We start from the raw sequence: 11,844 nt of genomic DNA, 5'->3' as shown, positions 1-11,844 counted from the left end.
GCGCGAGCGAACGACCGACAGGCCGACGGATGAACTGACCAAACAGCGGCCAGAGAACAAACAAACACCGTATCTAATCTAGCAGCTAGCAGGCCTGCCTTGCAAGCAAATGAGCGATCAGCCATTGTGTTCGGCGGTCCAATGACGTAGACGTACTGCAAGATTCCGAAATATGGCTACAAACAAACCAGAAAATACGTTTTTGATCTCATTACAACTGTTCTTGGAAGCGCGCGGCAGCAGACGAAACGATTCCGGACCTTGATGATGTTGATCTCTGCTCAACGCGGGCGATAGCTATGAGCCGATAGAATGAAGAAGCCATCCGCATCGCGAGTCTCCAGACCTCATTGTCAGTTTCGAGGGCGAAAAGCACGAGAATGTCAGAGGCAAGGCCTAGGATGTTGTGGGGAGTTCGATCGAGGTGCCGAGTCTTTTTCTCATCAGAGACGTATCTCCGATGACTGATGATAGACTGGGAATAAATCCCGTGGAAAGCTCCCCGTACAGCTCTGCGCAGTACCACAATGGGGCTTCAAGCGGTATCAGGGAGAACTCGGCATGACTTCCAGAGCCTTGGAACTGACTTCTTGAAATTGCGTGAAAAATCGGAGATCTCTAAGATGACCTGGAGTGGAGGCCACTTGTAGGGGCATACGGGCGTAGCATTCCGCCCACAGGACCGAAAACGGACCATGATCGGGCTCCGAAGATACAGGCGGTACACACCCGAAAGGGCGGCGATTGCCTCCGGGATCGGCCAAGGCGGAGGTCCTTCCCCCATGTTCCCGATAAGTAATTTCCGGAACGATGAGGACGAATATTCCCGACGGGGATTCCCTCGGGGTCGGAGCTCTCTTCAGGGGTGATGTCAAGTCTCTGGCGGGATCCTCACTACATAGCCAAAAAGATATACTCCCAGCCTCCAAGTTTTTGGCAGCGATCCTGATCGTAATCGGCGTTGGGCGGAGGCATTCCTCTCAGCAAGGAGGTCACAGGACCGAGAGGGATATTGTGACGGAGATTTGGTCGAGGAAGGAGAACCCTGAGAGAAGACCTAGAGTGCTAGTCGAATTTGGGAATCAGGAACAGATGCCCCGGCAGGAACCGAGGTCGGCAGATCTAGTGAGCGCATAGTTGTAGTGCGCCCTGCCGATCCCGGAGCGAAACCGAGGCGGAAGAGAGAGATTGTAAGGAAACGATATGTGCGCTGGGAATTCAATGTCGAAGCCTGGTGCCGCAGCGCGGGCGGCGCAGGGTAACCCGGGACGAAGGCGGAAGGGTAACAAAACGACGTGTGCGCGTGAGATACGATATCAGAGGATGGTGCCGAGCTCGAACGGCGGCGTGGCCGTCGAGCGCGTCGGGGGCCAATAGAATTGCAATAGAATTAAGAGAGGGAGACCCGAATAAAAAGAAATCGCAACGCGAGACCCAACAACTTGTGTGCGAGGTTTTGCCCAGACAACTCGTGTTATCCTTGTGTCCCCTGGCCCTTCGTTTCGCCATCCCGGAAATCCACGGTTCCCGGAACCTCGCCCAAAACTCCCGTCCCAAGTCCATCACGCCCCGTCTGTCCCTTCGACCTACGACCCGCGACCTCAGCAACTTGCGGGTGAGACATCCGCCCCACAGTTTCCCAGACCTGCCGTCCTTGCTCTTAGCCCTATCCGTCGGGCCTAGCCCACGTAAAGGAAGCCCCGTTACAATATTTCCCAACCCCAAACTCCTTTTCCAATGTTTCCCCCGTCTCAGCTGCCGCTTCCCAGGTTCTGAGTTCTGGGCCATGGGCGCTGTCATTCGTCGGGAGCGCTCATCCGTCGAACGTCCTCGAAACCGACCCCGGCTGCGTTGGACTCTGAGGAGTAACCTTCCCTCTCCAACAGCGACCGATGATGTCCAGCGATGTGTGACAAGTGACGCGCCGCCCTCTTCCGCCGATTACCGTAACCTGAGCTCCCCTATCCAAGACCCAGACTCATGCGGCGCTTGCTGCGCTTTTGCATCGGTGAGAGCGAAGTGGCTCGATTTGACGTCAAATGGAGCCTTTGAGTGGAGTGGATGACACAGTCCTCCCTCACGTGCAGAAGTTTGCTCGTTGTACGAACATTCGATGCATTGTCGTAAATGTCGCGCAACGTATTTCTTCATTTCCGCTACGCGATATCGTTCCTGAATCAAGGCGATCGTCTTATCAGTCCCGATGTGTCCACATTTTCCGGATATCCCATCAAACCAGTATGGCGTCGACCTCAAACGAAATTGTTTCGCAGCGGGGTAGGCCCAAACTAGTCCACGACGGTTATGTATACGTCAGGGAGATGACGAGCAAAGACGGGTCCACTCGGTTCTGGAGGTGTCAACAAGTGGGTGCTTGCAAAGCTCGTTTGCACAGCTGTATCGACAGTAATGAAGTCCTCAAAGTTATCGGGACCCACAGCGATGAGCCTAACCCAGGAGCAATCGAGATGGCTAGCCGGAGATGTTCCTTGAAGCGTCGTGCGGTAGAAAGCCAGAGTACACCACTGCAGCTCATTGAAGATGCTTACGAAGGATCTTCTCTAGCCGCCAAGTTAGTCGCCCCGAATCCTGAATCCTTGGCTTGGACTGTGAATCGAGCCCGAAAAGCCGAGAGAAGACCACCGGCGATCCCTACTAGTCGGGCGACTATTACCATTCCTTTCGAATACACTGTCTACCAGAGTGAGCCAGGCCTTTCTGAATCTTTCCTGATCGGCGACTCGGGTGAGTTTCGAGAGCAGTGATGCTGATACCGATTGATCATTTATCTATACTCGGCTCGTCATTCGGAATTCACCCATAAATCTTCATCTTTTGAACCCTGCGTATTTGCTCTCGACAGGTGAAGGAGACGAGCAACGCATACTGGTATGTATTTGGTCGAGAGTCTGTTTCTCAATGGATCGGACTAGTGCGAAAAATTTACGTCGATGGCACGTTTAGCCTGTCTCCGGATTTGTTCTATAAGATTGTTGTCGTTCTTGCCGAGAGGGAAGGGTTCGTACTGCCGGCATGCTACGCTCTGCTGCCGAATAAGAGTGAAGATACCTACCGCCGCATGATTCGAATAATACGCAACGCCTGGCCCTGCATGAACCCAGAAGCGATTTCAATGGATTTTGAGAAAGGCCTAATCAACGCCTTCAGCGAAGCTTTCCCAGCCGCTGCGATTCACGGCTGCTTGTTCCACCTTGTAAAGAATTTGAAGAAAAAGCTCACGGAACTCCATCTGATGAGCCGCTATCGCACCGACGGAAACTTTTCGCTCTCTTCGCGCATGATCGCCGGTCTTGCCTTCGTTCCCCCGAGTTCCATGGACAACGTGATTGCCGAGTTGGCAGTCTTTCTACCCGAGGAGTTAATGCCAGTCCTAAAATATTTTGAAGACACCTATGTTGGTTCGTTACGGCATATACGTCCGGACGGGAGCGTTGTACGTCAAGAGCCATTGTTCCCCGTCCGCATGTGGTCGGTTTACGAACGCACGATCAACAACGACTCCCGGACGAACAACTATGCCGAGGCTGCGCATAAGAGGCTCCAGACCGAGTTTGGTGTAGACCACCCGTCGCTGTGGAGGTTAATCGATGGGTTGAAAAAGATACAGCACCATCGGGATATTCTTCTCGCCCGATACATCAGCGGCCTTCAACCGAGAGCAAAGCGCAAGACATACCGTAAAATACCCAATACAAGCCCGGGCGTCTATTTTTTCGAGAGCCTCTTGGGGAGGGCTTATATTGGAGGGGGGCTTCTATTGGAGAGGGGCTTCTAATACCCTAGTTTTCGACTGAGGAACGCCGATGATCAAAACAAAAGGTGGGAGAACTGCTTAACTGCATTTTCCCATACGAAGACATTTATTTTATCCCATAGATTATGGTCTAAAAACTCTCAGGTATTTACAACATCACAAAGGTACGTCATATCTGACAAATCGATTTATCACTTTCGCTCTCGTATGTTTCTTCGGGTTCGGGGAGAAGTAAGTCGTCTGTCAGGAGAATAGGCTCTCCTTCCTCTTCTCTTCCGAGGCTGGAATCGGACTCTTCGCGGACTTTCAAATTCCTCGTGCATTCGATCAGCTCGGCCAGACCATTTGGACAGGCTGCATCAGGCTTGAATACGTGTATGGGGTGGTCCTCGGTACCGTCGATAGCGTTCGATATCCCGCAAGCCTTGAAGGATTTCTCGATGATCTCTGGAGTCAGTCGCGACCAGGAGTCGACGATCCATTTTAGGCACACGTCCATCGGCGGAGCTCGCATATTACCTTTGGGAGTGTACGATTTTTCTCCATAGAGCAACCATTCTTCGTACTGTTCTTCGATTCTCTGTTCGAAAGGTTTGTTCCGATTGACGTCCGGGGCTTGAACGAATTCAGTGCAACCTCCGGGCACAACAGCGGAATCGACGCGCAGATTCCTTGAGCGCGAAACGCATCCGCTTTATTCGGAATGTTATTGTTTCATCGTTCAATGCGATCGACAAATCGCTCTCAGTATCGTCTGCGTTTCGCATACTCTGATTTCGGGGGGCTTGTATTGGGAAGAGGGCTTGTATTGGAAAGGGGCTTCTATATTTCTGAACCGTCGGAGGGGTGGGGCTTGTATTGGAGAGGGGCTACTAATAGGTAGTGGGCTTTTATTGGGTACTAGCGCTCCCGGTCGCCGCTTCGCGGCGACTCGGTATCGCTAGACTCACTACACATGCGCTAGCTCCGAGTGCGCTGGCTCCGAGTGCGCTGGCTCCAAGTGCGCTGGCTCCAAGTGCGCTGGCTCCGAGTGCGCTGGCTTCGGGTTTCCCTGCTTTCCCGTTGCCCTGCTTTCCCGGTTCCCCGCTTTCCCGGTTCCCCGCTTTCCCTGTTCCCCACTTCCCCGTTTCCCCGCCTCCCCGTGCCCCCGCTTTTATTAGATATGTCCTCCGAAAATCGAGTTCCCGTCTTTCCCTTGATGAAATCTTTGATTCTCGGTGAGAGGACCACTCAAATCATTTTTTTATGGGGGGAGGACCCATAACATGAGAACGACGACCCTCAGATGACCTTCCTGAAGCTCCCAGGAACCCACCCCTGAATTTTTGCGGCGATCGGTTCAGGCGTTTGTGAATTTTGCGAATTTCGGATTTTTCACTTTTTTTTCGAGTTTTCGAATTTTCGTGGGTGGAGCACTCAAATAATTTTTTAAAGGTAGAAGGACTCATCGCATCGGGGAACTGACCCCCCTATAACCACCGCTAGATCGCCCAGAACACGCTCCTAAATTTTCACGACGATCGGTTCAGCCGTTTTCGAGTCTATAGGGTACCCCGGACATACAAACAGACAGACAGACAGACAGACATACGTTTTTATATATATAGATTTTACGGTATCTCAAAATCGATGAAAGACTTCGCGAACTTGTGAACACATTCGGCGCTCGTACACCCGTGGAATTCCTACGAGGCGTTGCCAACAATTTTCTTATGGAGATCTGACCCTCATTGTGATCTTAAAAGTGCCTATATCCGCCAGGCTCACGGTCGAGCTAAATTAAAATGACATCGGAATATCATGGGACGTCTTTTCTCGTTCTCTTTCGATTCTTCCTCCAAGCCCTGATCACCGTGTTGTTAGTTCAGCATCAGAGCCATGTTTTTTCGCGTGCGTTTCAATCATCCAAGTCTAGACTTGTGGCATGATCGCATGAACGGTCGACCCACACATCGAGTTGGCCGGCATCGAATCGTCTGGCATCGATTAATTCGGGCATCGAGTCGGTCGGCATCGAATAATTCGGGCATCGAGCCGTCCTGGGATCGAGTTGTCTCGGCATCGAGCTGTCGGCATCGAGTTGTCCGGCATCGGGCTGGTCGGCATCGACTTGTCATGTACCGTGTTCATGGATAGGTCGAACGTATCCTTTCATCACGCGAAAAAAACACATCCAGAGGCTGGACGAGAGATGTCGCTCCAGGCGGAATGTTTTCGATGAGTACTTCCTTACCATGGGGCACGAGAGATTGAATAGTCCTGTGATCCTTGAAGCTAGTCCACGAGTCTAGGATGAGAAGGAGCTTCTCCGGCATTTCTGATGTGAAGACACACTCTCGCAGCGAGTCCTGAAGGAGCTGTTTGGTCATAATATGAGAGCGGTCGTATTTCACAATCAAACTCGAGGCCGTGTTTTGAAAACTCTTCGGAAACCGACCGTTAGGCTCCGAGAGCACGACGAAAAACTTTGGGGCCAGACGACCGTCAGCAAATGGGAGAGGCAAGACTGTATACGAGTGCGTCGTTGACCTCACAGTCTGGACAAGCGGTTCGACATTGCGTACCCCAATGGGAGCCAAAGAACGAGCGGAAGATAGCTGTTTCAAGAACTCGGATTGGTCAGCATTAATGATACAGTGTGCGTCCAATCCTCGTGATGAAATCAGGTCTCGTATCTTTGAGACGAATTCATGCGCCTCCTCTGATGTCCGATCAAAGTTCGTCAGTGATCGAGTCGAAGTCAATTTTATGATTTTCCTGGACACAATGCCATTAGTCTCACGGAATTGTTTGACCCACCGTAGGCACACTCGGAAATTGGGAATCTGTAGCTCCCGTGCTAATTCTTGACCCATTCGCTGGACGTCCCGATCATGCATCGTGATGCCAGAATCCATTTCCCCCATTATCTGCTCGAGCAATCTCTTTCGCAAGATACCCATGAGATCGATTCGTTTCAATGTATTGTTTTCAAGGCGATCATTCAAGGCGAGAACTTTCTTGAGGTCGGTGAGGCTTTCGATGAAGCGGAAATTCTTCATCATGCAGGACAGAGAGCGCGTTCCCTTCTTCGTCGATCTATAGAAGGCGGCCGCATCTCGTGCTTTCTGGAAAGAGACCTCGGTTCGCTCTTTTGACCACCTCGAGGTTTGCTCGGAAGATCTCTCGCCAGGTTCTTCATTGACGTAATCATCGTCATCGGAATCGTCAACAGTCGGAGCCTGTGTCTCGGAATCGAGCTCATCCTCCGAACTATCAGAATGCTCGTCCAGCAACGTGACTACCCTGCGCTAAGTTTTGAGCTCTGCTCGACTTGCATCGATCGCAGTCAATGAGGCCATGAATTTTTGCGCGGAATTCCAGCCCTCTGGGAGGAATGGTTGATCAATAGCGACAAGATCTTCTGGATTGATGCCATTGTTGCTATCAATCGGAAGGAGGATGCTCTAATTGACAAAAATACCTCGTTGTTTACGAGACACAGCGAGCGGAGACTGTAGTTGTCAAGCACGATTCATATCGACGGCGAAGCAAGCAGGAATGGGGATTTTGAATCGCCCATTCCGTGCTCCCTTCGATCCCTCGATTCTATCAACCACGAGCGATCCTCAGCTCTTGAATGTAGTACAGGATCTCACCCAGTGCAGTGGATCCGGTCGCCTTTCACGAGAAGTTGAGGGCATACTCGGCCAGACGGTCGGAAGTGCACGCATAATCGCGAAAAACCGAGCGAACTGTGGAGAAGATGTACGGAGCTTCCCGAAATCGGCCAACGGATTCGCTTCGTTTTCCACGACACATCCGTATGAGTACACTTCACACTCCCTATTCGCAAGCGCACGCCTATCACCAGCGCGCTCGTGTGTGGATATCCTCCCTGCGTACCCGAAGACCAATGGCCGATTACCAGGGAGAATTAACATGATAACGTTTCATGAAACTCGGTAGCGGAATGCTTTTCAAATTTTTGGCTCTCATGAAGTACCGTCGGGTAGCGGAATCGGTCTCTTCTCGAGGGGAGGGATTCTCAATGGATTGAAGTTCAACCCGAGAAGCCACAACGTGAAAGTTCGCACTCGCTCCATGTAACGACGCGGCCCTAGCGGGACGCAGAGTGGTTCAATCCCTGTCGTCTACGGAAGGAAATCCTCCCAAACAGGGGCAGAGACATGCACTGCTTCTCAAAGATGCCGAACTCCGGACTCCAGGCTCAAAGATGCGCATTCACTCCCCACCCTAGGCTACACGCGGAATCAGTTCTGCGAACCCGTTTTCGTTCCTGCTCTAATAGGAAATATGGGCTACATCAGCGCGTCGGAAATTCGAGAATGAGGAGAGATTCCGGGCATGATAGAAAGAAAATCGGATTTCGAGTTGGATACTTTTTTTTCAAACAAAAAAAATATTCATTTGTGCTTTTCCCGTTAGAACCGCCCGATTAGGACGATCCATGATTTGGAGGCGGGGCTGGGATTGTTGTATGCCAAGATATTGAGGACAGCGTGACTGTTAGGAAGATGACTGGCCGCAGACTGGCGCCTGACGGTGTCATGTTTATTATCGTACCGCGCAGACGCGATTATTCAAAGTAACGCGCGGGCTCCCAACATGCCCTCTTTTCTTTTCTTTTCTTTGAGAGCTCCGTTTTTCTATCGAGCTTATTTGGACGCGGATCACATGAGACGTCATCTATGATGATGGTCATTTAAATATACAATGATATGATTATTGGGAACGCCTCTATACAGGTTCCTGGTTATCTTACTGCCGAGCTGAACGCAGGTATCGGGGACTCCGCGGAACCAACTGCCGCCGTCATTCTCGTACCAGATAGAGAGATGTTCGTCGGCCGCTCCCAGTGGACAAGGTACTGGAATCGCTGTTGGTGCTCCTTGGAATCGTTGATTCTCCTTCTGAAGGGAGAGGAGAGTTTCAGTGTTCTCAATGTGGCGATAGCTTTGCGGGTCGAAGTATTGTTCTGTTCCGAAGATTGAGGACATTCGTCGCTGTCCTCGTCTCGGTTGATTCGCGGCTCTCGATGCTCGTCATGGAACTAAGCAGAGGACCCCGGGGACCGTCCCACACTGGTCCAGCTTGCTCCCTCTCGATAGGGTCCGGGGTGTCTCTGAATTTTTTCCTTTAGCCACCACCGTCGATGGTACGAGTTTGAGGAATCGTCGGTTGCGTTCGACAACCCCTCCATTTTCCGTTTCGACCAGAAAACGGCGGCGACCGCTTTTTTTCACGACAGCACCCTTGAGCCACGCCTTCTGGTGACCCACAGGTTCCAACCTCACGGAGTCCCCGGCTGCCAACGTGGCGAGTGGTTGACTCCCTTTGTCGTGCTGTCGTTTTTGTAGCGATCTCTTCTTGGCTATGTTTGCTCCGACGCCGCCAACGAGTTTCGGCTTCAGGTCCCTGCCTCTCGACGGCAGCATGGTGTGAGCTCTTCTTGACATAAGTTTTTCTGCGGGCGTCTGGCCGGCTCTGTCCGGCGTCTTTCGCCACTCGAGAGGAGCCAGTTGTAGGTCTTCGCCCGTCGCCTCGCACTTCTTGAGTAGCCGCTTGGCGACCTCCACGGCCGATTCAGCCTTCCCGTTAGATGCGTGGTGATGGGGTGCGCTAGTTGCGTGCTGGATTTCGCATTCTCGGCAGAACTTCTGGAACTCTGAACTCAGATACCGGGGGTCGCTGTTCGTTCTTAACTGAGCCGGCCGGCCGAAGAGTGCGAAGTTTCGTTTGCAGATTTCCACGACTTTTGTTGTTGTGGTCGATTGGCCGAGCCGCGAAATGTCGAAAAAATCGCTATAACCGTCGACGGTAACCAAGTACCACTGTCCGTTCCACTCCATGAGATCTCGATGCACGATCTCGAACGGGTGTCGGGGAATCTCGCCCGTGATCCAGGGCTCGTGTCTTTGCTTCGGTCTGTAGACTTGGCAGGCCTGACAGGCATCCACCAGGACCCGGATATCCTCACTGAGGCCGGGCCAGAATATGGTCCCTCTCGCCCGTCGGAGCATCGCATCCCCAGCGAGGTGCGCTCGATGGCACCGGCGAAGCATCTCCCGTCTTAAGGGTGGCGGTATAAAGCAGGCCTGCTCGTAGAAAATGAGACCATCCTCGACAAAGAGATTGTCTCGAATCGATCTGAACGGGTCGAGAGTCGGATGCCTGTGCCATTCCCTGTTGACAATTGCGTCTCGCAACATCCGGCTCCCAGGATCCGAATCGTCGGACGCGGCAATACGTCGAAGTAGCGCGTCTGAAACCCGGCTTGCGTCCGCGGTTCTTGTGCTCTCGTACTCGAGCCGCATGACTGTCTCCCGGTCGGTCGGGTCCGACATTGTAGCTCTCGGAGCCCGGCTCAGGGCGTCCGCGACGATGTTTCTCGTACCCGCGATGTACTCGACCACTAGGTCGTACCTCTGCAACGTGAGCCTCATCCGCTGCAGTCTTCGCGGACAGCTCTCCAAGGGCTTCTGGAATATGGTCGACAAAGGCTTATCTCACCTGCGCCGGCATTAGAAATATCGCGCCTCCCGCAGCAGCTGAAGCGGCGGAGGCTCCATGCCTCTCATGTCTCATGACATCGTCTGCTTTAGCAGACGATGACCAACAGCGTGTGAAGATATACTCACGGAGGCACAGCGGAGAACGTCCGACTTTGTTGGCTCCGCAAGCGCCGAAAAAGCGTTGCGAATCATCAGTATTTCGGAAGATTTCACATCTTCTCGTCGGAAATGGAACTGGAACACAGATCTGCCAGGGCGCAAAATTTCGTCCGAGTAGCGTGGAATGAAACCTCGATTGTGCGCAAGGTCCCCGCAAATGACGACGAGTCATTGCCGGAGCATAGAATTATTCAAGCCTTCCCTGGAGCGACGGGCCTCGTGTACCTCGATGACCAACGAGAAGCTCCGAAGGAAGAGGTCGTGATCGATTTCATAGACGGAAGCTTCAGGCCGCCTCCGGCCGGATGGGGGGACCGCGTGTACTACGCCAAAAACTTTGTGAGCGAACGTGAGTTCCGATTCACGGCGCCGGCCATTGAATACATGACTGTATAAAGCCGGGTATAATGTCAAAATATTCGCGACTAATTAATTCTCAAACTGTGTGATTGAATTTTTCGTTTGGGTAGGTCCGGTGGAGCGACGGGAAACCGTGGGACGCCGCTTGAAGAAGTATAGCTCGCCGGTGAGTTCTCAATGTTTCCACGACCGGACGAGACGGACCCCTTCCGAGAGTTCACTTACGCTCCCGCAAGCCTCGCACGGTCCTCTGAAGGAATAATAGGGTTCTTTCGTTTCCAGAGCGGCGGTTATTCGAGTTTAGGCGTCGAAATCAGAAGGAGGCGTTGACCTCCAAGCGGGCCTAGCCAATGAGTCTGCCGTGTTTCCCCGAATATAAGTCCTGCCCCGAAAATAAGCCCCACACGAATTTTCGGGCCCATCGCTGGAATAAGCCCTACCCCAAAAGTGAGCCAGCCCCACCCCGAAAGTGAGCCCTTCGGTCTGCGAGTCCAAATTGTAGGTATTCCACCTCAGGAATAGCGATAAGTACCATATAATTTTCCCGAGACATGAAGAAATTTCTCGCGAGTAGAGGCGTTGATCAGATCATGATTCCCGCTGGCATGACGGGCTATCTGGTGGTATGGTATGGTATCTTCAGACGCTGGACTTGGCCATAAATAAACCATTCAAAGATTATCTGCGCTCGAACGTCAACGATTTCATCGAGAACCGTCTGCAGAGGAACATGCGGGGAAATTTCGTGAAACCCCCTCTGAGTGAATTTGTCTCATGGGTCAGGAAATCTTGGGGAAAGATTTCGAATGAGTGTATCGCGAATGCTCTCCGCGCAGGCTATTTCGATAAGAGTCATGCCTTTGAGGACAGTAACATCGGGAAACACGAGCGTCTCGGCCCAAGGGTTCGCTCTGCGATCGAAAGTCAGAGCCTTGGGGGGGTTCTTCAGGCTCCAAACTTAGATTAAGAACAAGACGTGACAGAAGAGGATGAGATTGTCGTATACGATTGACGATCATCGTGGTAATTTGTCGA

The 11,844-nt window shown here is 52.2% G+C and overlaps 1 protein-coding gene across 1 annotated transcript; it reads left to right on the top strand.

The window, feature by feature from the left end:
• Positions 1 to 2,240: 2,240 nt before the first annotated feature.
• LOC108864821 (uncharacterized) lies at positions 2,241 to 3,796 on the top strand. Its single transcript, XM_018641067.1, has 3 exons — positions 2,241 to 2,745; positions 2,864 to 2,889; positions 2,990 to 3,796. Exons 1-3 carry the CDS (start codon positions 2,241 to 2,243, stop codon positions 3,794 to 3,796), a joined length of 1,338 nt encoding a protein of 445 aa, XP_018496583.1.
• The last annotated feature ends 8,048 nt before the right edge of the window (positions 3,797 to 11,844 follow it).

Source organism: Galendromus occidentalis, unplaced genomic scaffold (genome assembly GCF_000255335.2).
Source record: "Galendromus occidentalis unplaced genomic scaffold, Mocc_1.1 scf7180000077522, whole genome shotgun sequence".
NCBI lineage: Eukaryota > Metazoa > Arthropoda > Arachnida > Mesostigmata > Phytoseiidae > Galendromus > Galendromus occidentalis.
The sequence above is the reverse complement of the archived record's forward strand: the minus strand, read 5'-3'. Positions and strand labels throughout refer to the sequence as shown.